Source organism: Mus caroli, unplaced genomic scaffold (assembly GCF_978045245.1).
Source record: "Mus caroli unplaced genomic scaffold, Mus_caroli_1 scaffold_16, whole genome shotgun sequence".
Classification (NCBI taxonomy): Eukaryota; Metazoa; Chordata; class Mammalia; order Rodentia; family Muridae; genus Mus; species Mus caroli.
Genome location: NW_028227271.1, coordinates 19,204,949 through 19,228,632, shown reverse-complemented (window position 1 = coordinate 19,228,632; position 23,684 = coordinate 19,204,949). Strand labels below are relative to the sequence as shown.

The window sequence follows — 23,684 nt, the reverse complement described above, 5'->3', positions numbered from 1 at the left end:
GGGTAGCAGGACACAGATTCAGTGGCCCCAGGTTCATCTTAGGGGTCTTAAAGTAAGGCTAGTGTTTAAGTAAAGGCCAACGCTATGCAGATATAAGTAGTCTGTGTCAAGGTTCCACACACCATTGATCTATTGCTGTCACTTCTATAAGGTAGGCTGACAAGTTAGGAGCTTCTGTCCTGGGGAGAAGTGTCGCCTCTGGTCAGCCCAGGCTGTAGGATTTGTCTTCTGTCAGCATGAGATTCCCAGGGGCTGGGGTGGGAGAGGATTCCAGTTTCTTGTGGTCCATAGTTCTAATAGTCCTACAGTCAAAAGTGAAGGACTCAAGCCTCAATTTAGAATCTCTGTATCTGGCCAGGCAAGGATAGCACATACCTTTAATTCCAGCACTTGGGAGGCAGAGGCAAGAGGATTTTGAGTTTGAGGCCAGCCTGGTCTATAAAGCAAGTTCTAGGACAGCCAGGACAACACAGAGAAAAACCCTGTCTGGAAAAACCAAACCAAACCAAACCAAACCAAACCAAACCAAACCAAACCAAACGCACCTATCCACGGCAGGCCCGTTTCACAGGCTGGTTTCACCATCATGTGGATCCCAGGAAACAGACTCTGAGTTCTCAGGCTTTGAAGCAAGCACCTTTCCCCACTGCTTGAGCCATTGCACCAGCCTAGAAATTTAAGTTCTATGCGCTATTGCTCTCTAATATGCATCACATGCTGATAATTTTTCTTATTATAGTGGTTATAATAGTGTACACTATGCATTGCTCTGTGTGCACATCTGTGTGTGCATCCCTGTGGTACCAGAGGCAGAAACAAGGCCTAGTGCATGCTAGGCAAGTGCTCTACCACTGAGCTACAATCCCCAGCCTTTGGAAACTCAGGCAGCTCAGGCTGGCCTCCAACTTGAGCTCCTCCTGATTGTCTCCTTCCACGTGCTGGAACTACAGGCATGTGCCACGATGCCTGGTCCGGCTGCTTGTTTTTAGATGAGTAAACCAGAAGTTTACTGTGTGTGGAGGGGGTACGTGCCCTCAGTCTTCCTCAGCCTCGGCTCTCAGCCTGTCTTGCTTTGTCCTTTCTTTTTTGGGGACACAGATACTTTGGAAGCAGCGTGGTCTGTTGTTTGGCAGACAGGACCCCCACCCCCACCCCCGGTTTGGATCTGTTTGTTTCCTGCCAAATAGACCCTAGGTTAAACTCTGTGGGCAGGCACAGTCTGTCTGTCTGTCTTTCTGTCCATCCATCTGTCTGTCTAACAGCTAGGTCACTGCATTAAGCCAGTATCTCTACATCTCTGTACAGACTCAGTATTGACTCACAGACTTGTATTTTATCAAACAGGCTAAATGTAAAATATTTACCACCTTTGTTTATTTTGTGCTCAAAGTTCCCCAGATCGGGCGATGGGCACCTCTTCCAGCCGGTTTAGACTGGCTACTTTGACATATGTTCAGCATTCTTTCATTGATTGCAAAAAGCCTAGCTCCTCCTGCCTTGCCCTTCCCAGGCTGGAATTAACCCCTCTCCAAGGGGCCAGGGGGATCTTTGCCAGGAAGTGGGTTTCAGAATGTAAGCATTTGAACTTTGTTCTCTGCAGAGGTGAGTGTTGGAGGGTAGGAGCGGTAAAGCAAGGCTCTTTAAGTGGTCAAAAAAAATCAAAATAAAAAAAACCCATCATTTTGCTTATTTATTATTTGTGTGTGTGTTTTAAGCATATACATGTGTGTCTGCATGTGCATGCAAGAGGTCAGCATCAAGTGTCTTCTCTTTATACCATATTTTTTGAAACAGTCAGAAAATCCTAGGGATCCTTCTGTCCCCACCTCCCCAGCCCTGGGATTCTAGGTGTGCCACTGTGCCTGGCTTTTCACATGGGTGCTGGGGATTTGAACTCAGGTCCTGTGCTTACAAGGCAAGTGCATTCCAGCTGGTCCATCTTTCTCGTCCTGTTCTGCTCCCTAGAGTTCTTTCTGCATTCCAAATCTTCCTCATTCTCTAGTGAGCGCATCTCCAGTGCTTGGATACCACAGGCTTGCCCTCCGACTCCCACTACCAACAACTTCCCTGGAAAATCCTGGGCTCTATCTCAGGACTTAAGGGTTCTTAGGGTCTTCTCTGAGAAGAGCCTGAGACAGCTGGTTGCAAATTCACCCAGATCCAGTTTTTACATAGATGATCATAGCATCCATTCCCCCACTTTACTGATTTACTGGTCCCCTGCCCAGGTTTGTTCATCCCTATGTTTTACACATAAAATTGATTTCAGATGCATTTGGAGATGCGCACAGATTCCTGACACTGGAGGGAACTGGCTAATTTGGGTGAGGACCCCCATCATTTTCCTTTCCATTTCTTTTTTCATGGCCTGATCATTTATCTGTTACTGATAACGACGTACATTTGACTGGACTGAGACTTAGAAGCAGATGCTCCCAGCGAGGACAGCCTACATCTTTTGGCGATCTGTTCCTGGCATTTTTTTTCCCTTTGGCTTCCTTCGTTCTCTTGGCACATTCTGCAGTCTGCAGCCTCCCCCTTGTTTTCTTTAACGTGTCGTTTCTTCGGCGAAATACGTTGGCGGCGTTTGTGTTGCAGGACACATGGAGTGACAAGACACAGAATCTTGGGTGCACTTAAGGGCTTCCTGACAGCATGTTCACGGGCACCATCTTCTTGAGAGAGATCAAAAGTTGGCACAGTTTTGCTAGCTCTTTTGGTCCCCAGTAGCAGAAGCACCGTAGTATCTGTCAATCTAAAAATAGCCTCTCTCTCTCTCTTTCTCTTTCAGTAATCAAGTTGTGAACATTCAGATTGACATCTTTCTACAAAGTATCTGTACTTTCCACAAAGTACAATTCCCCTCCCCCATTCGCGTTGGTCATAACGGGAATGCCCCTTACTCAACAGCAGGGTGTTCTGCTGTGGGTCAAGACACCTTGCTTCATGGGAAAACCTTGTTTGTTGTTCCCACCACTGATTGGGGGCCCACAACCCTTCCACTCTTCACCCAGAGCATACCCAGGGCATCAGCCCTATTTCTAGGGCCGTATGTGTCTCATAGGACCAGTGATGTTTGCATTTGAGATCCACATCAAAGAGTTCTGACAGCAGTGGCTGGGTATTGTTCAGTTTCAGCTTGAAGGAGCCCTCAGCTGAAGAGGTACAGCACAAAGGAGCAGGTTTTCTTCTCTTCCGCCCCTCCCCCTTCGTTTTGCTGAGGGGACTCAGGGTCTTACTTAGACCAAGCAAGCATCTACCACTGAGCTGCACTCCAGCCCAGCATCACTATTGCCCGTTGCCTCTCAGGAGGAGGTTCCTGCCCCTTCCCTGCCTCCCTGGGCCTCTGTTCTTGTACGGCTTGTGAACAGAGTTACCATCCAGGACTTCATTTTTCCATGACTGTTAATTTTATCAGTATCTGGCACATAGTATGGGCTCATGCTTATGAGAATTAGCATCTCTACGGTATAGAAGTTGAGGTCCCAAAGATGCTTGTGGGATTAGCATCTCTACTTTGCAGTATAGAAATTGAGGTTCCAAAGATTGCGTTATCTCTGACAACACTGTGAAAACCTCAGCTTAGTTTCAGCACACCTTAGGAGCTTTGCAGAAGACCAAGAGAAGGATCAGAGCTTTAGATGCTCTGGGCGGGAGGAACTCAGGACGGGACTGTATGCAAATATCTCAAGGAGAGGCTTCGGATTGGTCCGTTTGAGAGGGGCGGGGCATGCCCTTGCTGGTGACAGGTGAGCGGAGCTGCAGGGAGCAGGTGCGCGTTCCGCAGGGCGTTCGGCAGGCAGAGTGCATCGCGAAGGCTCATCTCAGGGCGATGCTCCTGCTCTGGGCCCTGCTGGCTCTCGGATGCCTGCGGTGTGGCTGGAGTAAGCCGGGGAGAAGACCTCCGGGGCGTGTCCAGGGAGGCCTGAGGGGAGTGGAGACACGGAGTGGCACTGGGAATCTCATTTAGGGGGTTCAGGAATAGGCGGCTGCATTAGGAACACAGATGTTAGCAGCTATAGTAATAGAAACTGATGGGAATCCCAGCGCCCACCCTTGGGCTGGCCTCAATCCTGTGATGGGTGTTGCTAGGGAACACCACACAGGGGCTGCAGAGAGCAGACTCACCCAGTTCTGTGGTGACCCCTGAACTGAGGGGAGGAAGAACGGCAAGTTCTTGGAGAGGGAGGGATGGTCCATCCTGGCATTGGCTTGTTGATCCTTATGGCTGGGGCAGATAGTGAGGAGAAGCCTGCAGGGGTTGAAGCTGAGAGTAGACATGGAAAAGCTGTGAACTTCGGGACCTCACTGTCTTTCCTCAGAGACTATGCGGGAAGTCAGTAGGGAGCCGCAAAGGGTTCTAGAGAAAGGAAAACGGATGAGGCTTGCTTGTTAGGGTAGACCGTTCAAGTGAAGAGTGTGTGTGTGTGGGGTGGTGGTGGTGGTGGAGGACCCTTGGAGGCAGAGAGACCTTATGGAGACAGCTAGAGGGCAGCAGCTGTCTGACTGAGGTGGGGTAGGGATGTGTCTGCCCAGGATGACCAGCAAGGTGGGCACAGGGGAGCAGGAGAGAAGTTCATGGGATGATGACCCATTGGGAGGACCAAACCCAGTACTGGACCTGCAGCAAGTGCCCAGAGGTCAGCTCCTACCCTCATTGCCTTCCCCAGCTGTGAACCTCCAGCCCCAACTGGCCAGTGTGACCTTTGCCACCAACAACCCTACCCTCACCACGGTGGCCTTGGAGAAGCCTCTGTGCATGTTCGATAGCTCAGAGCCACTCAGCGGCTCTTACGAGGTTTACCTCTATGCTATGGTCGATTCAGGTAAGGGACCCGCTTCCCTCCAAAAGCGCCACTTGACAGTCTACGGGGAAGAGGGGGAAGATGGGGGGGAGTGGGATATTGCATGTCTATGAAGATCCAGGATGCTCTCACTTATCACTGCTCTCACACACACTGACACCATTGTGGCTGTGGCCCCAGGCCTGCCCTTACCAGGCTGGTGGGAGGGAGCCACACCAGTTTCTGAGCACCAGCTTAGCACCAGCTGCCTTGCCCACTTTAGAGCCACTGTCTGCAAGCAGCATGCAGGGTATTATGGTAGAGTAGGGGATGAAGACAGGGGTGGGGGCCCCTCTCTGGGGTTCGGAAAGCTACATTCTGATCTCACAGGCCTTTGAGCCTAGGGTTGTTTCAGGTTGTTTCCCTGGATTGCTCCCTGTAACCCAAACCACAATAATATAAGCTCCTGAATTTGGGGACCAGCCACCCCATAAACGGCCTCTTAACATCTCCAGCATCCCATCCTGTCAGCAGGCCTCTATTACTGGCTACATGCGCCCAATCTGTGGATACCCTGAGGTATTTTCTATTTCACCGAAGTCCAGGGGCCAGAGATGTCAAGTGGTTTGGGCCAAGGTCACCCAGGAAGTAAAGAGAAAATGTGCAGTATGGGTTCGGCCACACTCACCTTAGCATTATCCCAGTCCTTCCCATTTTGTAGAGGAAAGAATCCGGGCTGGAGAGATGGCTCAACGGCTAAGAGCACTGACGACTGCTCTTCTAAAGGTCCTGAGTTCAAATCCCAGCAACCACATGGTGGCTCACAGTCACCGGTAATGAGATCTGATGCCCTCTTCTGGGGTGTCTGAAGACAGCTACAGTGTACTTACATATAATAATAAATAAATCTTAAAAAAAAAAAGAATCTAGGACAGCTACAGGTGGCAGAGGTTTGTTGAGCTAGAGGGACACCAGAAGACAGTGAGTGAGACATGGATCCAGTACCTCACAGTGGGGTATTTCCGGGCCAGCTGCACTGTTACCTCTGAGCACATGCCAATCATCCTAGTGCCCGGCACCAACCTGGACAGCTTTGGACTCGGGTGCTTGATGGGTGACTGAGTGCTTGCTGCTGAGTTAGAGTGGCCAGGGTCTTAACTTCCTGCATCGTCTCTGCAGCCATGTCCAGGAATATGTCTGTACAGGACAGCGCTGGCGTTCCACTGAGCACCACTTTCCGGCAAACCCAGGGTGGGAGGTCAGGCCCCTATAAAGCTGCGGCCTTTGACCTGACCCCTTGTGGTGACTTGCCTAGCCTGGATGCTGTTGGAGACGTGACCCAGGCCTCAGAGATCCTGAACGCATACCTAGTCAGGGTGGGCAACAACGGGACCTGTTTTTGGGATCCCAACTTCCAGGGCCTCTGCAACCCACCCCTGACAGCAGCCACTGAGTACAGGTGGGTGTCGGAGGCTGTGGGAGGATGGGGGACAAAATGGGGAACAAAATGGGGGAAGCCACACTTCACAGAGCTCAGGGATCAGGTGTCCAGGAGGGTGGGCTTCCTGGTTTGCAGCAGGTACCCAGAGACCCGAGAGGGTCAGCTTGGCACCTTGCTCTGCAAGCAGTTTGAAATTCATCCTGTCTTCTTTTTCTCTTTCCTTCCTCCCTCTCTCCCTCCCTCCCTGCCTTTCTCCTCCCCACCCCCTGTTTTGCTTTGAGACAGGCTTTCACATAGCCCAGGTTAAGCTTGACCCCCTGTGCTGCCTGGCTTAAGGCTGGATGTGCTCCTATGGCTTCGCACATGCTGAACATGCGCCGCTCCACTGAACTATAGCCACAGCTCCCTAAGGGGGCTTTAATTTTAAGGGTCACTAAACTACAGGCCGTAGATGAACTGGTCCTCAGACTATCCAGTCCACTGTCTAAACTGGGACTTAAGTGGGCTACAACAGAGCTTATTGTCTCTCTGGGTCTTCTGACTAGCTTGTTTGGGGATTCTTGCACCTAAAACATAGCCCTGATCCAAGGGCTGGTGATGGAAGCTATTGGGCTGGTTTTCTAATTCTCTTTGTGACCACAAGGACTGCAGCTGCCAGAAGCGTGTGTGGATTAACACTCAGCAGGGGTGCTACAGGGGCATAAAATTAAAAGGGGGTGCTCCCAGAGGAAGGCTGAACAGCAGTCCCAGCCAGGAAGGCTTCCCAGAGCAGATGCTACCAAACTGGAAAAGGGGGATATGTGGTCAAGTCCAGCATCCTTCTCTTGTCCTGACCTCACCCAGTAGCTGTCTCATGGAAGACTTCCTGTGTGCTTCCCATGGTCCTCCTCCTGCCTGTTTCCTGTGGCTGGGTGCACGGGTTAGATGAAAGTCACCCTTACTCCATCTTCTTCCAGATTCAAATATGTCCTGGTCAACATGTCCACAGGCTTGGTGCAGGACCAGACACTATGGTCAGATCCCATCCGGACCAACCGGCGTAAGTGTGGACTGGGGGGTGAGCTCCTTGGAGCTGAGTCCTGGCTCTAACTAAACCTGGCTGGCTCTATCCCTCACATCCTGGGCACCTCCATCTCCACGCCTGGTTAGCTTGGTGGGATGCCTCTAGGAAACCTAACAGCAGCAGCAGGCCCAGTACTCCTGGACCCGGTCCTAAACGGTTGGCCTCTGGGGACAGTGTGCATATGGGACAGCTTAGAGTTGGGGTACCAGAGTGGAGTTGAACTCAGAACAGACAGTGTCACAAGTCACTTGCTCACTGTTGGACTGGTCCATCATTCCCAAGGGTGACAATAATGAAGAGCCACATCCCCTCTGAACTGCTGGCTCAGCTTTATTTTGTTCAGACTATGTACGCCATCCATGTCACCAGACGTGACATGTAACTAACCTTATGCAAAAAGGGGAAGACACCAGAAAGACTCAGCCGATGGTAAAGAATGAGAAGCAGAGGAGCCACCAGGTCAAAGTCTGGGGAGAGCATTTACTGCCCTGGGCTCCTAGGTCACCCTGGATTCCAGGCAGCCAAGGCAGGTTACCTTGCCTGCCCTTGGGAAAATATCCAGGGTGGGACATTTTCTGGGATTAAGTGGGGTGTGGTCCTCTGCAGCCATCCCCTACTCGGCCATCGACACGTGGCCCGGCCGGCGGAGTGGAGGCATGATTGTCATCACGTCCATTCTGGGATCCCTGCCCTTCTTCCTGCTCGTGGGTTTCGCTGGAGCCATCATCCTCAGCTTTGTGTGAGTTCCACAGCCAGAAAGGGAGGAGCCTGGAGACAGGGTGACACACACACCCTCCCCAGGAAAGGCTTAGCATCCAGGTCCTCTGAGCCGGGGCAACCTGCCATGGTGCTGGTGAGAGCAGACAGAGCCTTGGTATCTCAGGGCCTTGGTATCTCAGGGTCACGTCCTTCAGCTGGCAAGGGAAGGGCCCAGGAGAGGGACAGACTCTAGTGCATCCTGGTTAGTGGGCAGCGGGCCCATTCAGATCTCAGTTCTTAGGCTGGGTGTGTAGCTCAGTGGTATGGCACTTGCCCAGTACATAGGAGGCTCTGGATTTAATCCCAACACCCCACAAAGGAGACGTGCTTTAGCTCTGCTGGAGTGACCTTAGCAAGATGTCCAGGTTCTCAGTTTTCCCATATGGAAAATGGAGGCAATAGTAATATTCAGGGCAGAGTCTTCCTATTTCATCCCATGAGCCTCTCTCTGCCCATGATCCTCTTTCAGGATCAGAGTATCTCTGCCTCCTCCTCCTCCTCCTCCAGGAAGTCTTCCATTTGGACTTGTCCACTCTGTGTGATCATTCTTGACTTTGATCTGTCTCCCCTGATGATCAGGGCACTTTGAGGACTTGGAACAATGGCGTCCAATTCTTCAGCTCAAAGATGTAACACTATCTGTATAAGTTCAAGTAGGGTGGCCCTTCCCTTATCCAGAGGTCTAGCATACAACAAGGACTCCAAAAATACTGGCTTGTTGAGATTATGCCCTGGAAGGCAATATAATGTCTAAGTTAGGGCCCTGGGCAACTGGAGGAGACCAGGTTTGCTCTTCTCCCCTAATCCTGACTCTCTCTCTCTCTCTCTCTCTCTCTTTCTCTCTCTCTCTCTCTCTCTCTGCCAGGGACATGGGCAGTTCTGATGGGGAAATGACACATGACTCACAGATCACCCAGGAGGCCGTCCCCAAGACCCTGGGGACTTCAGAGCCTTCGTACTCATCTGTGAACCGGGGCCCACCCCTAGACAGAGCAGAGGTGTTCTCCAGCAAGCTTCAAGACTGAAACAAGCCAAACCCCGGCACCAAGCCGTGGCCACTTTTCAACTTGGCCCTGTGTTTGGCAGTGATGGTGTTTATGCTCTGACTGGACCAGATGTGAAACATGACATCTTGGTCCAACTTCATGAAAAAGCTAAATAAAATCTTAAGTGTTAATGTCCAGAGTGAAAGGAGAATCAGGGGATGGATGTGTGGGTAACGTCACTCTGAGGGCTTGGACACTGTGTCTCAGGAGGTGGGGACACTGTGTTCAAAACTATAATAGTGAGAGCTGCCTGAATCTGTTATTCAGCCCTGAGCCCCGAGTCTTCGTCTCCCCATCTGTAAAATGTGCTGATGGACAGGGTTGTTACAAGGCTGGCCTGACATGCTTCCTAAACCATTTTCCGGGAGAGCATCTTTATGGTTCTGTTCTGTGCCCTCTGGAGAATGATCTTTGCTTCTTGTTTAGAATGAGTGGGTTCATTAGGTAGATAGCAAGCTCAAATAAAAGACTGCATAGCAAGAGGTATGTAAGTAGGGATGATAGATAGATAGATAGATAGATAGATAGATAGATAAGATAGATGATCCATAGGTAGGTAGATATATAATAAATGATAGATGATAGATGATGAATAGATAAATGGATAAATAAATAATAGATGACAGATGACAAATAGAGAGATAGATACTATATAGGTAAATGGAAGGATGTTAGACAGGTAAATGATAGATAGGAGATAGATGGTACACAGGTAGATAGAAAGTAAAACATTATCAAATCAGGCACTGAAAACAGCCAGTGGAAACCAACAAAGAAAGCCCTTTAAGCAGCCAGCTTGGGGATCCCTCAGAAAGCCCTGGGCAGGGTGGAGGACCCCATCAGGTGAGGCTTCCAAGTGAGAGATGATGTCATCAAAGTGGGCCCTCTCAATAGCCAGCAGAAACTGACTGGGGAAGTTGAGGCAGTCAGCTGGAGTTCCCAACTGGCCCTTCTCTCTATGGCTGAGCCTCCAGCCTCCTTTTCCCACTGCAGGCATCTTTATACCTTGGGATAAACAGCAGTAACCCTTGTTGGAATGGTTTATGTCCAAGTTGTTCTATCTTTCCTGTCATAGTTAGAGGGATGTCCATCCCCAGATGAAAGGCTTTGGAGGACTCTAGCTAATCATCCTAGAACCTGAAACAGGACAGGATGAGAGCTAATCTCCAGAGCCAGCCTCTTAGTGAGCTCAAATAGCACATGGCAATTGAACAAGGTGATGGACATGTTAGGTCCCCAGACCAGCAGGAAGGTGAAATGTTGGTGAACGAGATTATCACAGAGTGAGCCTAAGAGGCTTCAGGATGTACAGGGAGGACACCAAGTCTGCCTGTGCTCATGCATGCGTATAAAGGGTCGGTCCCTGACCAGGGTCTGGGTTTGAAAGACACACTTTTCTGAGGCACATCCCAAGATGCTTCCCTGTGTGGGGAGTGCAAAACACGTCTCAGCCCACCCCTCATCACTGAAAGGGGTGCTCTGGAGCTGTTTACAGTAGGAACGTTACTTACAGCTGAAGGAAGGCAACACACACACACACACACGCACACGCACACACACACACACACACACACACACACACACACTAGTGGTAGCCCCAGTGACTAGACTCTTCTTCCCAGTCCACTGCAGAACAGTCCATGTCTGTGCCCCCTCACCCTCAACTCACCTGCTGAAGTCTTGACTCTCAGTGGGTGATATTAGGACGGGAGCCTTTGGAGAGTGTTTGGTGATGAAGGTGGAGTCTTCACCTCTGGGATCAATGTTCTTAGAAAAGACCCCAGAGCTGGCGTGGTGGCACATGCTTATAATTCCAGAGCTCAGGGAGAGGAGGGAGGAAGATCAGGAGTTCAAGATCAGCTTGGGCAACATAGTTGGTTTAAGGACAATATGGGCTAGATGAGAGACCTGTTGAGAAAAAGGGATGTGGAGGAGGGGTGGGGAGGATATAAAGGCCAGCCTTAAGATCTCTGGCCATGTCTTAGTTATGGTTTTATCTGTTGTGAACAGACACCATGACCAAGGCAACTCTTTTTTTTTTTTTTAATATTTATTTATTTGATGGAAGTACACTGTCACTGTCTTTAGACACACCAGAAGAGGTCATCAGATTCCATTACAGATGGTTGTGAGCCACTATGTGGCTTCTGGGAATTGAACTCAGGACCTCTAGAAGAACAGAGGGCTCTTAACTGCTGAGCCATCTCTCCAGTCTGACCAAGGCAACTCTTTTTTTTTAATTATTATTATTATTATTATTTTTATTTTTCGAGACAGGGTTTCTCTGTATAGCTCTGGCTGTCCTGGAACTCACTCTGTAGACCAGGCTGGCCTCGAACTCAGAAATCCACCTGCCTCTGCCTCCCAAGTTCTGGGATTAAAGGCGTGCGCCACCATGCCCGGCTCAAGGCAACTCTTATAAGGACATTTAACTGGGGCTGGCCTACAGGTTCAGAGATTCAGTTCATTATTCATCAAGGAGGGAGCATGGCAGCATCCAGGCAGGCATGGTTCAGGAGGACCTGAGAGTTCTACATCTTCATCTGAAGGCAGACAGGAGAAGACTGGCTTCCAGGCAGCTAGGTCAAGAGTCTTAAAGCCCAAGCCCACAGAGACACACTTCCTCCAGCAAGGTCACACCTAACAGTACCACTCCCTGGGCCAAGCATATCCAAATTACCACAGGCCATGAAAAGAGCTAAGGACTGAGGCTCACAGCATCCAGGCCATGCAGGCACCCTGATCTCTCTTCCCAATCCATATAGAGTAGGTTTTTATCACTCACCAGTCACCCTGCGTGTGGCCGTTTGTTATGGCAGTCTTGCGCAGACTTGTGATGGTCCACTGATGGGTGTGAATGAAGAACGAGCCCCTGGAGGGCAGAAAGGCATCTGAGCCTCCCCCTCCCAGCACAGTGCAAGGGAAGTGGGATGGCTAGTCCTGGTTGTCAACCTGACTCTATCTGGAATTCTATCTGAACTACAGTCCAGAATTGGAGGGCTCACCTGTGATCCAGATCTTAAGACTGGGAGATACAAGTTTCTGACCTAGATCTTGGCATGGAGATTTTATTTTATTTTATTTTATTTTTGAGATAGGGTAGCCGGTGTAGCCTGGCTGTCCTGGAACTCACTCTGTAGACAAGGCTGGCCTTGAACTCAGAAATCCACCTGCCTCTGCCTCCCAAGTGCTGGGATTAAAGTCAAGTGCCACCACTGTCCTGTAGGCATGGAAATCTTGAGGCATAGTGGCTTCGAATCCCTGGAGACTAAGGCAAGGAGATCTCTGAGATCAAGGTCAGCCTGAGACAAAACAAATCCAGGCATGCCGGTAAACACCTTTAATCTGGGCCATCTGCTGGAGACCTACGTAAGGACATTGGAAGAAGGAAGGTTGGGTCTTCTTCGACTGCTTGCACTTCTGTTGGAATCTACCTTGACAGAAGATCAGCTTAAACAACTAGCTTCATGGGACTGAGCAACTGCTAGATCCTTGGACCTCCCATTCACAGCTGATCATTGTTGAGGGGTTGGACTACAGATTGTAAGTCGTCATAACAAATTCCCTTACTATACAGAGACTATCCATAAGTTCTGTGACTCTAGAGAACCCTGACTAATACAGGGAGGGAGGAGTCTGGCAACAGCAGCCCCTGGTTCACTGGACACTGCTGTGTGCAGGAATGGGGTAGACACAACACTGCCAGTGTTTGGCACCTTCAAGGTCACCAAGAGTGTGTGAGAGTGAGAGAGTTGAGATATATGAGGTCAGTGAGCCAGAGGCCGTGAGGTCTTCCACTGTGGGGCGGCAGTGGCTTTTATTGAGTGTGACAGCAGATCACGGAAGAGTTCCCACTTGGGAACAATGAACCCCACTTGGCTGCCCTGTGGAGGATGGGGTTCCCCTGAGCTCTCTGTTGTGATGACAAAATGCCCAAGAAAGCCAACTGAAAAGAGGGCATTTTTTAGTTTGCTGTGGATTCAGAAGCCTCAGTTCATGATTACTTGGCTTTGATGCTTTGGGGCCTGTGATGAGGCAGAATGTCATGATAGAGAGGGCATGCTGGATTGAGGATGCAATCTTGTGGTGATGAAGAAGGATCGGGTGCAAGAGAGAGACAGGGAAGAAAGGGGGAGGGGAGACCAGGGACAAGATGTGGTTCTAAAGAACACACCTCAAAGATGGAGACCTTGCAGCTACATCTCACAGCCAATATTGAGTCCCAGTAGCCCGTCACATTATGGTCACATTCATAGACCATCCATTAATTCCATCTCATGAACCAATCACAAACCAAGTACCGCCTCTGTTTGAGGCTCAGGAGTTAACAATAAACCTTTGGGACACATTTCTAGATTTGAACCGTAGAAGTTTTGGAACAGGGAGACCCCTGAGGCAAGTGTAGGCTCCACAGTAACTTGGGCAGGAGGTACGAACAGCCCAGCATAGAACAGAGCAGATGGGAGCCAGGTGGGAGTGTATGTAATTCGATGGGGGCTAAAATTCATGGTGATGGAGTGGCCATGAGATGTCGGGAAAGGGGGTGGGACTCACAGGCTCAGGCCAGGGCCACCAGGGATGTGATAATGCCACCTCAACTTGGGTTGGAGGAACTGGGGACGGTCCATGTAGGTTGCTTAGGCTGTATCCACAGAGCCCAGCAGGAGCAATGGGTGTGGAAGTCTGTCACTCAAGGGAAGAAGTGGTTGCAGGTACTCATATCGTCATTATCTGAGTGCGCTAGAGGGATCATGGCTCCCAGATATTCCTCATCCTTTGCTGTGGCAGGATTTCAGTTATGTCTCTATGCCCACTGACATCAAGATGCATCCATCTTTAAATCGCTATGTACACAGCTGAACATCTGTACACATAACCTTTTATTTATTTTTTGGGGGGAGGTGTTTCAAGACAGGGTTTCTCTGTATAGCCCTGGCTGTCCTGGAACTCACTCTGTAGACCAGGCTGGCCTCGAACTCAGAAATCCTCCTGCCTCTGCCTCCCAAATGCTGGGATTAAAGGCGTGTGCCACCACTGCCTGGCCAAACATAACCTTTGCTATCCTCCCATATTCTCTTTTATTCTTGTGACAGTGCTGGGAGGGAACACAGGACCTTGCACAGGCTAGACAAGCACTCTACCTCTGAGCCACACCCCAAGTGCCTTTTGTATACTTAAACATTGCTGGTAGGTTACTAAATGCAAGGCTATACTTATTTGCCTTCAGATAAGGTCCCATTGTGTCTCCCAGTCTAGGATCAAACTCTTGGCTTCAAAGGATCCTTTGATCTCAGCCTCAAGCACAAGCAGCTGGAGCAGCAGGTGGGACGCACTGTGCCCAGCTCCTGTTGTGTGCAGAGGCTGCATAAGAGCTTGTTAATGGGAGAGTAAAGCAGGACAGCTTCTACTGCCCTAGCCACAGTTCTTATAGTATGTGCATGCAAGAGCGGGTGGCCTTGCCTACGTCCGCACAAATGGAGGCCAGAGGTCACTGTCAAATGTCTTTATCACTCTGCACCACAAATATATATATAATGGTTGGGGCAGGGGAGATGGCTCAGCGGTTAAAAAGCTGTTCTTGGGCTGGTGAGATGGCTCAGCAGGTAAGAGCACCTTACTGCTCTTCCAAAGGTCCTTAGTTCAAATCCCAGCAACCACATGGTGGCTCACAACCATCCGTAACAAGATCTGACTCCCTCTTCTGGTGTGTCTGAAGACAGCTACAGTGTACTTATATGTAATAAATAAATAAATATTAAAAAAAAAAGCTGTTTTTCCAGTAACGCCGGGAGCAATCCCCAGCACCCACATGGCAGATTACAGACGTCTGTAACTCCAGGTCTAGGGGATCCCATATCCCCATACAGACATATATGCAGGCCAAACACCAATGCATGTGAAATAAAAATAATTTTTTTAAAAGATTTATTTATTTATTTATTATATGTAAGTACACTATAGCTGTCTTCAGACACACCAGAAGAGGGCATCAGATCTCATTACAGGTGGTTGTGAGCCACCATGTGGTTGCTGGGATTTGAACTTCGGACCTTCGGAAGAGCAGTCGGGTGCTCTTACCCACTGAGCCATCTCACCAGCCCTAAAAATAAATTTTAAAACATGCTCTTTTACATTTATTTATTTTGTGGCAGGGGATGGCCGGTGTATGGAGGTCAGGGCAACTGTCAGGAGTTGGTTGTCTTCCTCCATCATGTGGGTTTCTGAGATGACCCAAGGCTGTCAGTTGCAGCTAGCATCCCTACCCAGTGACCCATCTCGCTGCCCTCTCTGCCTTACTATTACTGTTGCTGGAGGGGTTTTCTTCCTTTTTAAATTTTATTCCTCATTTTGAAACAGGGTTTTTCCGTGTAGTCCTGTGTGATGGTTTGTACGTGCTTGGCCCAGGGAGTGGCAGTATTAGGAGGTGTGGCCTTGTTGGAGTAGGTGTGTCACTGTGGGTGTGGGCTTAAGACTCTCACCCTAGATGCCTGGAAGCCAGTATTCCGCTAGCAGCCTTAAGATGAAGATGGGAACTCTCAGCTCCTCCTGCACCTCGCCTGCCTGGATGCTGCCATGCTCCCACCTTGATGATAATGGACTGAACCTCTGAACATGTAAGCCAGCCCGAACTAAATGTTGTCCTTTATAAGACTTGCCTTGGTCATGGTGTCTGTTCACAGCAGTAAAACCCTAACTAACACAGAAGTTGGTACCAGGGACCTGGGGTATTGCTGTGATAGGCCTGACCATGCTTTTGTTTGGAAGAATGTGGATTTTGGGACTTTGGATTTGGAAAGCAATGCAATGCTTTAAATGAGGCTTAATGGGTCACCCTACCAGGAATGTGGAGAAAAAACTTTGTTGCTCTGAGTGATTTTAACTATGCAGACCTGGCCCGAGAAGTTTCAGAGGAGAAGAATTTCGGTATATGGCATAGAGACTGTTTTTGTGGGATTGTGGTAAAGAGCGTGGCTGCTTTTTGCCCTTGTATGAAGCATCTAGCTTAGGCTAAAGTAAAGAGATTTACATTAATTGCTTTGACAAAGGAAGTCGCAAAAAAGCCCAGCAGAGTCTCTGTTCTCTGGTTAAGTCTCATGAAAAGAGCATGTTGAACAAGTATAGCAAACTTAGAAAGGAAAAATATAAAATATATGGTTCAAGTATTAAAGGGCACCAGGAAGTGAAATGGAGCAGAATCAAGGAGATTAAATTAAGTGATTGGGACTTTGGGGCAAAATCCTACACAGCTAAATTTTGATCTAGGCATGGTGGTGCACACCTTTACTCCAAGGAGATAGGCTTGCAGATCTCTGAGTTCAAGGTCAATCTACAGAGCAAGATCCAGGATAGCCAAGCTTAGTTAGTGAAGGAGTTGGAAATGAGGAAGCTACTGATAATGTAATAGAACAAGAGGGGCCATTTTCCAGCTCCTGCAAGCAGCAAAACTCAGCAGCTTTGGCCATGTGTCTCTGGCTTTAGAGTGAAAAATAGAAGGGACTACTGGGACAGTTGATGCTGGTTACCTGGAGCTATGAAATTAGCAGTGATTAAGAAGAGACCAGCATCATTGAGGTGAAATCTTCTGGGAAGTGTTTTCTGAGAGCACAAAGAAGCTATGTTCCAGAGATAGCCAAGGTTGTACCTCGTGCTGCAGCTGGACTGGGTAATGTATAAAAGTCACCCAGGTGGTACTGGTTTTGAAACATGAAGGGGTCATGAAGAACAGCTGAGTCTTGGCTCTGTGAGAGGTCGTGGAAGGCCATTGGTGAAGGTGCAGCCTCAGCTGTAGTTGATGGCCCAGGACCGAAGTGGTCATACAAAGATATTGAGGCTTGGTACCATGAAGAGAGCCTATGAGAGGCTATTGGTGAAGCCTAGCTACAGCAGAAAACAGCAGTGTATTGGAGATGCCAGTACCATGGGATGACGACCCTTGACCACAGCAGCAGCTGTAGAGTGTATCAACCTGAGCTTAGAGTGCTACAGAGAGCAGAGCTGGAGAAGAGACACCAATCCTTTGGAGGAGCCATGAAGATTATGTATCCCTGACACTGAAACAAGAAGCTGTAACACTGAAGTTGCCTTGGAGAACCCAAGATTTTTGAGATGCCAGAGCTCTAGGATATCTGCTGAGGAAAGCTGCTAACAGGGAGGGGAACCAGCCCAGGAAAGGAACTTTGTTGCAGTCAACAAAGATAAAAAAGGAGTTGGAGATCTGAAAACTGCTTTGACATCAGACATGGAGATGCACAGTTTGGAGTTTGCCCAGCTGGTTTCCTGTCTTTCTTTGGGGATACAGTTAAGTGATTGGATGGATCTCAGAAGAGACTTTGAACTTTGAATCATTGTTGAGACTGCTATAGACTATGGGGACTTGGAAGTTGGACTAACTGTACTTTTTTTATTACTCTATGTCTAGATATGGCTCCCATAGACTCATGTATTTGAACAAGCCTATGGGGGTCAGGGAGTGGAATGGGATGGTTTGTATATGCTTGGCCCAGGGAGTAGCACTATTAGGAGGTGTAGCCTTGTTGGAGTAGGTGTGTCACTGTGGTGTGGGCTTAAGACCCTCACCCTAGATGCCTGGAAGGCAGTCTTCCACTAGCAGCCTTCAGATGAAGATGTAGAACTCTCAGCTCCTCCTGCACCATGCCTGCCTGGATGCTGCCATGCTCCCACCTTGATGATAATGGACTGAACCTCTGAACCTGTAAGCTAGCCCCAACTAAATGTTGTCCTTTATAAGACTTGCCTTGGTTATGGTGTCTGTTCACAGCAGTAAAACCCTTCTGCCTGTCCAGAAAATTGCTCTGTAGACCAGGCTGGCCACAAAGATCTGCCTGCTTCTGTCTCTCAAGTGGTGAGATTAAAGATGTGTACCACCATACATGGATTTTTTTTTCCTTTCTTTTTTCTTTTTGAGACAGGGTCTCACTGTATAGCTCTGGCTGGTCTGAAACTGTAGATCAGGCTGACTTCAAACTCACAGACACCCACCTGCCTCTGCCTCCCAAGTGCTGGGATTAATGGTGTGTACCACCACACTGGGCCTCTTACCTTACTTTTTGAGAGGATCTGCCACTGACCCTGGAACTCACTGCTTCAACTAGATTGGCTGGCCCTGGAAGCCCTGTGATCCTTGTATCTCTGTTCTCCAGTCCAGTCTGGAGTTATAGACATGCACAGCCACAACTCGCTTTTGGAAGTGAGTTGGGGATTTGAACTCAGGTCTTTATGCTTGCACAGTGAGCACTTTATCCACCAAGCTGTCTTTCCAGCTTTCTCTGAATCTTTTTGATCCACGTTTGGTTGATCCATTGTTATAGAGTCCAGATATGAAGTGCCAGTCATGGTGGTGACTGGTATGGTGACAGTCATCAGCTGACCAGCAATGCATTGGAGGCTACTTCTGAGAGGCCCTAAGTCTTTCCACTGCAGCTTTTCTTTCCTTATCTTCTCCTATACTTGGAAAGCCAGCTGCTGCAGAGCCACAAGTATGGCCCATCCATTGCCACTCTGGCCTTCCGTCAGACTCTGTCCTCTCAACAGCAACTAAGCATTTGCATTTTATGGCACTTCAGGGCATTCTCCCCTGGAGATCTGCCACCCTGGCAGACTGCCACACAAGTCCCGTGGACTGGCATTCCCCACCATCCACTCTTGGCAGGATGCTGCTGCTGTCCTGGGAGAGGGGCCGGTAGAGGTTTGGAACCCACTGCTCCAAAACCCTGCAACCCCATCCTCCTGGAAGTTTTAGTGATAGCCTCTCTTGTGGCAGGTTCCGATGAGGTCTCAGGCTGTGGAGCTGTGTTCCACCTGGCATGCTTGCTTCACAGCAGGGCTCTCACTTGGCTTGGGTTAGCCATCTGAACTCGGGAATGCAGGGGTTCTAGGAACTGACAGCATGTATGTCTGGGTACCATGTGTGTGCTCAGAGAAGACAGTCATGGGTCTCTCTGTGTTGCTTTGCTTGGCCTAGAATCCAATTGGTTGATTCACAGAGATCTACTTGCCTCTGCCTCCTGAGTGCTGGAGTTTAAAAGTGTGTGTACCACCTTCCCCAGCCAAATACCTCTCTTCACTAGAGACCCTAGCTCTGGGACTCCTCATGTTGATGAGATGCAAAGTGAGCTAATGTATTGAGGCAGCCCAGTTCTCTGCATCTTCACCAGCACTTGATGTGATGACTATTTTTCACTTTAGCCTCGTATTGGGTGTGCAGTAGCTGAAGCTCTGCCCATTCCCTCCAGAAGTGGGGTAGGATTCCAGTCCTCCTACCACTGTCTCCACATGACTTTAATTCTGAACGTTCTAGTGTGTAGTTGTATCTCTGAGTGGTTTTGATTTGCATTTCCCTCATGGATAACAACACAGAGAACTCTTCCAGGTGCCCGAGTGCCATCTCCAAGTCTTTGGAGAAGCCTGTGTTCAAATATTTACTAAAGTGCATTTCTTAAATCTTTCACTGCTGTGGGTTGCTGGAGGGCTTTGCATATTCAAAGTGAGTAGCAGCCTTCTTGATTAGTTTCAGTTTGCTTTTTTTTTTTTTTTTTTGGTTTTTCGAGACAGGGTTTCTCTGTGTAGCCCTGGCTGTCCTGGCACTCACTTTGTAGACCAGGCTGGCCTCGAACTCAGAAATCCGCCTGCCTCTGCCTCCCGAGTGCTGGGATTAAAGGCGTGCGCCACCACGCCCGGCTAAAGATTTATTTATTTATTATATGTAAGTACACTGTAGCTGTCTTCAGACACTCCAGAAGAGGGAGTCAGATCTTGTTACGGATGGTTGTGAGCCACCATGTGGTTGCTGGGATTTGAACTCCTGACCTTTGGAAGAGCAGTCGGGTGCTCTTACCCACTGAGCCATCTCACCAGCCCCCCAGTTTGCTTTTACAAATAAAGTCTGAAGGTTTTTAAAAAATTGGACCCTTTACCTCCTTATTATTAAACTGTGAGAGTTCTTTATATATTTTAGATCAGGTCCTTGGTCAGACATACACGTTCCAAGGTTCTGATAGTCTAAGTCTTTCTCCTATGTGATTTCTTTTTTTTCTCCCTGGTCTTATTGGCCCCACCACTCCCGTTGACAGTCATTTTTCCTTGGCTAAACAGTCATTTCGACAAAGGGCAAGTATGGTTTTTCTGTTGTGTCCTGAGCTCCTAGCACAGTGGGCACGTGAATACTTATTCAGTGCCTAGCTGCCCCCAACTATTTCATAGCTCTTGGGGGTACAGCAGACCTGGGAGAGGAGGGTCTCAGAGCAGCCTGCTGCAAAGTTTCAGGTCAGCAGTGAGGAGGCCCTGTATGAAGTAAAGGTGAGGCAGGCACAGCCATTCAGGGTGAAGTGGGTTACAGAGGTTCTTCCAAACAGCCCTACCGGCAAAGTCATCTTGCATCATCCTTTCTGCTCAGAGGCAGGGAAACCTGGACGACTTCGGCAGGAAACTGACTTTGGGTGTGTGTGTGGAGCAGAGTGAGGGTCCAAAGCACTTTGTTGGTTCCTCTGTCTTTAGTGTTTATGGCTTGCATGCACGATGACACCTGCAAGTGGCTATAGTGCTTGGTATCTATATAGGCTGCGGTAGTGACTCAAGATCTGTTGTTTGCCCCGCCTGTACACTGATGCAGGGCCTGTTTGCTGGAGGCATTCCAATCTTATAATAAATCACCAGCTTCAGCCCGGCAGTGGTGGTGCAGGCCTGTAACCTCCCCTCCCCAGCCTGTTTGCTCAGGTTTCAGTGTTAGAGAGCATCGGGGCAGAGCTTGCCGCCCTATCGTCCTGCCACTCCCACTGCCGCTGCCTGCCACCTAGCTATTCTGGAGCTATCACGTGTTCACCTGCAACCTTACTCCAAGATGATTTGGCGGGAATCAGGCCCCTTCCCCTGCTTCATAACTGAGTGTCAGAAATAGTAAAATTGAACCTTGATCAGACTGACTGTCTTGGTTTCCTCTCTCTCTCTCTCTCTCTCTCTCTCTCTCTCTCTCTCTCTCTCTCTCTCTCTCTCTCTCGCGCGCGCGCGCGCGCGCGCGCGCCGCTTAGTCCCCCTCTTCTCTTCCAGGTTTCCAAGATGCCTTTCCAGACTAGAACCCAGGCATGTGAGCCGCTGGCCGAACGCAACACAGGCCTTTAATCCCAGCACTCGGGAGGCAGAGGCAGAGGCAGGCAGATTTGAGTTCAAGGCCAGCCTGGTCTACAAAGTGAGTTCCAGGACAGCCAGGGCTATACAGAGAAACCCTGTTTGAAAAACCAAAAATAAATAAATAAATAAAGCATTAGCTTCATCTCTGGTGGGCATGTGTGGGTGTGAGGGGGTGACAATATGATGTCATGGGACACCTTGTTGTGTCTTTTCTACCACCCTAGCGTTTCTCACTGAGTCTAGCAGTTCTTTCCTTTTGTGCAAAGTTCTTTCTGTAGCAAACCAGACAGCAGCACACTGAAGCAGCTTGACTGACCAGTTAAGTCCGTGTGTGTGCGCATGTGTGTGTGTGTGTGTGTGTGTGTGTGTGCGTGCGCGTGCGCGCGCGTGCGCATTTATGTGTATGAGCACATGCACGCCATGGCATTACTATGGAGATCTGAGGACAAACTTCTGTGTGGGTTTGGGACAGGGTCCATCTTAAGTTGTCATGCGCCAGACTCGCTGGCCTTGGAGCTTCTGGGATTCCTCGGGTCTTTGCCTCTCATCTTACTGTGGATGTGCCGCCATGCCTGACTTTTAGGTGGGTTCTGGGGATTCAGACTCAGGTTGTCATGACTGCGTGGCAAATGTTTTACTTACCAGGAGACATCTCCCCAGCCCTCACTCTGTTTTCTGAATCTGTGGGGAAAAAAAAAAGTCACAATCCTTACTGCACGGGGTTGCTGTGAGAGTGAAGGAAGAGGTGTCACAGGGGAGTTTATTGTGCTTTGTAATCATTACTCTCGCAGACTTCCACAGGCACTTGCATTTCAAACAGACTGACATCTCCTGGGGTAGCCACTGCTGCTTGCCTCCAAGGCCACCTTTGGTATAACAAAGAAAGGAATCTGGTCTGTTGAACTCATGCCATGAAACATATTTTGTGCACACACCTATTCATGAATTTGTTCAGCCTACCTGAACGACGCACTGCAGGAACACACTGGCGGGCGCTACATTATCTACTCAGAATGAACACAGTGGTCAGGGATTAAAGCAGTTTTCTGAGATTCCCCCTGTAAGTCAGGGTGATCCTAGTACTGCCAGGCTGGGTAGAAAGTATTCATCTGTCTCTCTTGGATACAGAGGAGGGCATTGTTTCTAAGGTGTCCCCTTTGTCCCGCCTGTGGGTTTGTCCTTGTAAAGCTGCTTGGCTGAATGGGCAGAGACTTCCAGTCTGTGTTGACCTTAGATGGAGAGCTGGGATTACTGAGGCTCTGCCACATGGGATCTTGGAGGACATCCAGTGTGTGGGTGGTGTACTGTGGGTTCTAACTCCTCAGCTCCTAGCCTACAGTCTCCTTGAACAACTTCCTTCCTGTAACCCGGGAACTTCTCCAGTGTCACAGGTTCAAGTCTTAGGACCCTTTATGGAAGCAGGAGCTTGTGAACTAAATTGCATCACATTTAAATTGTTCAGACTAGCAGTGGGAAGCCCAGACCTTTGAAGCCAATGCATGGTTGGTATTGCTAATACAACTTCTCTGGGCTTCCTCCTCTTCTGCTGTTAATTGCAGTAAATGTGGTGCCATCCTTACAAGAGATGTCCTGAGGACTGAAAAAAACATTTTCTCAAAGGCCAGCTACCCAGTAGGTACCCAGACTCAGGTGCCCAAACCACTGTTCTGGGCTCTGGTGCCACAAATTTTGAGCTGGTCAGGTAGTGATTTTGTATACCTTTAATCAGAGCACCCACAGAGTAGGTGGAACTCTGTGAGCTTGAGGCCAGCCTGTTCTACAGCGCTAGTTCCAGGACAGCCAAAGCTACACAAAACCCTGTCTCAAAAAGAAAAGAACAAAAACCCAGGTTTTATTACACATGCATTTTCCTTATGGGGCTGAAGGGATGCTTACAGCAAACCCATGTAGAAAAAAGGAGCCAGAGGTAGAGGAAGTCCAAATAACTTGCCCGGGCAGGCCGACCTGGGAAGATGAGGAAGAGGAAATAGGCTTTGATCCATCCCAGCCTTATTTAGAGAAAGGAGAGGTATCACTGACTCTTAAAGGTCCTCAGACTGAGTGCTCCAGCGCAGAGCCCACCCACGTGTACTCTCCACCGTTCAGGGTGGGCACTGAGTTCACCCGATTGACGGGTGCTGAACCTGGGCACATATGCTCAGAAGTCCCTGGATCTAAGCCTAAGCTAGACGTGTCCAAGAGGGATCCCGAGGCACAACGGAAGGGCCAGACGACTGCTCTGACACGTGGTAAGGTAGCCGGTCACTGCGGGGAGGACGTGAAGCATGCTAGGCTGGGGAAGGGCACAGGCAGCACAGCCTGTGGCTTGAGGTAGATGAAGTGAGCCCGGCTGGAAGTGGTTGCCCAAGGGTGGTTCCGACCGAGCTCAACGCCTTCTGCGTTTCCGCGGGGCTGTCCAGGCGTGCAGATGGGGAAACTGAGGACAT

General features: G+C 49.3%; 1 protein-coding gene across 2 annotated transcripts; it reads left to right on the top strand.

The window, feature by feature from the left end:
* Positions 1–3,760: 3,760 nt before the first annotated feature.
* Upk3a (uroplakin 3A) lies at positions 3,761–9,218 on the top strand. Of its 2 annotated transcripts, none has more exons than XM_085831561.1 (6): positions 3,761–3,884; positions 4,671–4,826; positions 5,964–6,243; positions 7,182–7,264; positions 7,895–8,027; positions 8,925–9,218. In XM_085831561.1, exons 1-6 carry the CDS (start codon positions 3,833–3,835, stop codon positions 9,070–9,072), a joined length of 852 nt encoding a protein of 283 aa, XP_085687687.1. In that variant the 5' UTR covers positions 3,761–3,832; the 3' UTR covers positions 9,073–9,218. The 2 variants fall into 2 exon arrangements, with proteins under 2 accessions (XP_085687687.1, XP_021039831.1); XM_021184172.2 differs by having other exon boundaries at positions 8,913–9,218.
* The last annotated feature ends 14,466 nt before the right edge of the window (positions 9,219–23,684 follow it).

Excerpts from the sequence above, each read along its gene's own strand:
- Upk3a (XM_021184172.2), top strand. The coding sequence starts at position 3,833 with ATGCTCCTGCTCTGGGCCCTGCTGGCTCTCGGATGCCTGCGGTGTGGC. Across the intron at positions 7,265-7,894 it reads TCCCATCCGGACCAACCGGC|CCATCCCCTACTCGGCCATC; the intron begins GTAAGTGTGGAC and ends GGTCCTCTGCAG. Across the intron at positions 8,028-8,912 it reads GCCATCATCCTCAGCTTTGT|GGACATGGGCAGTTCTGATG; the intron begins GTGAGTTCCACA and ends TCTCTCTGCCAG.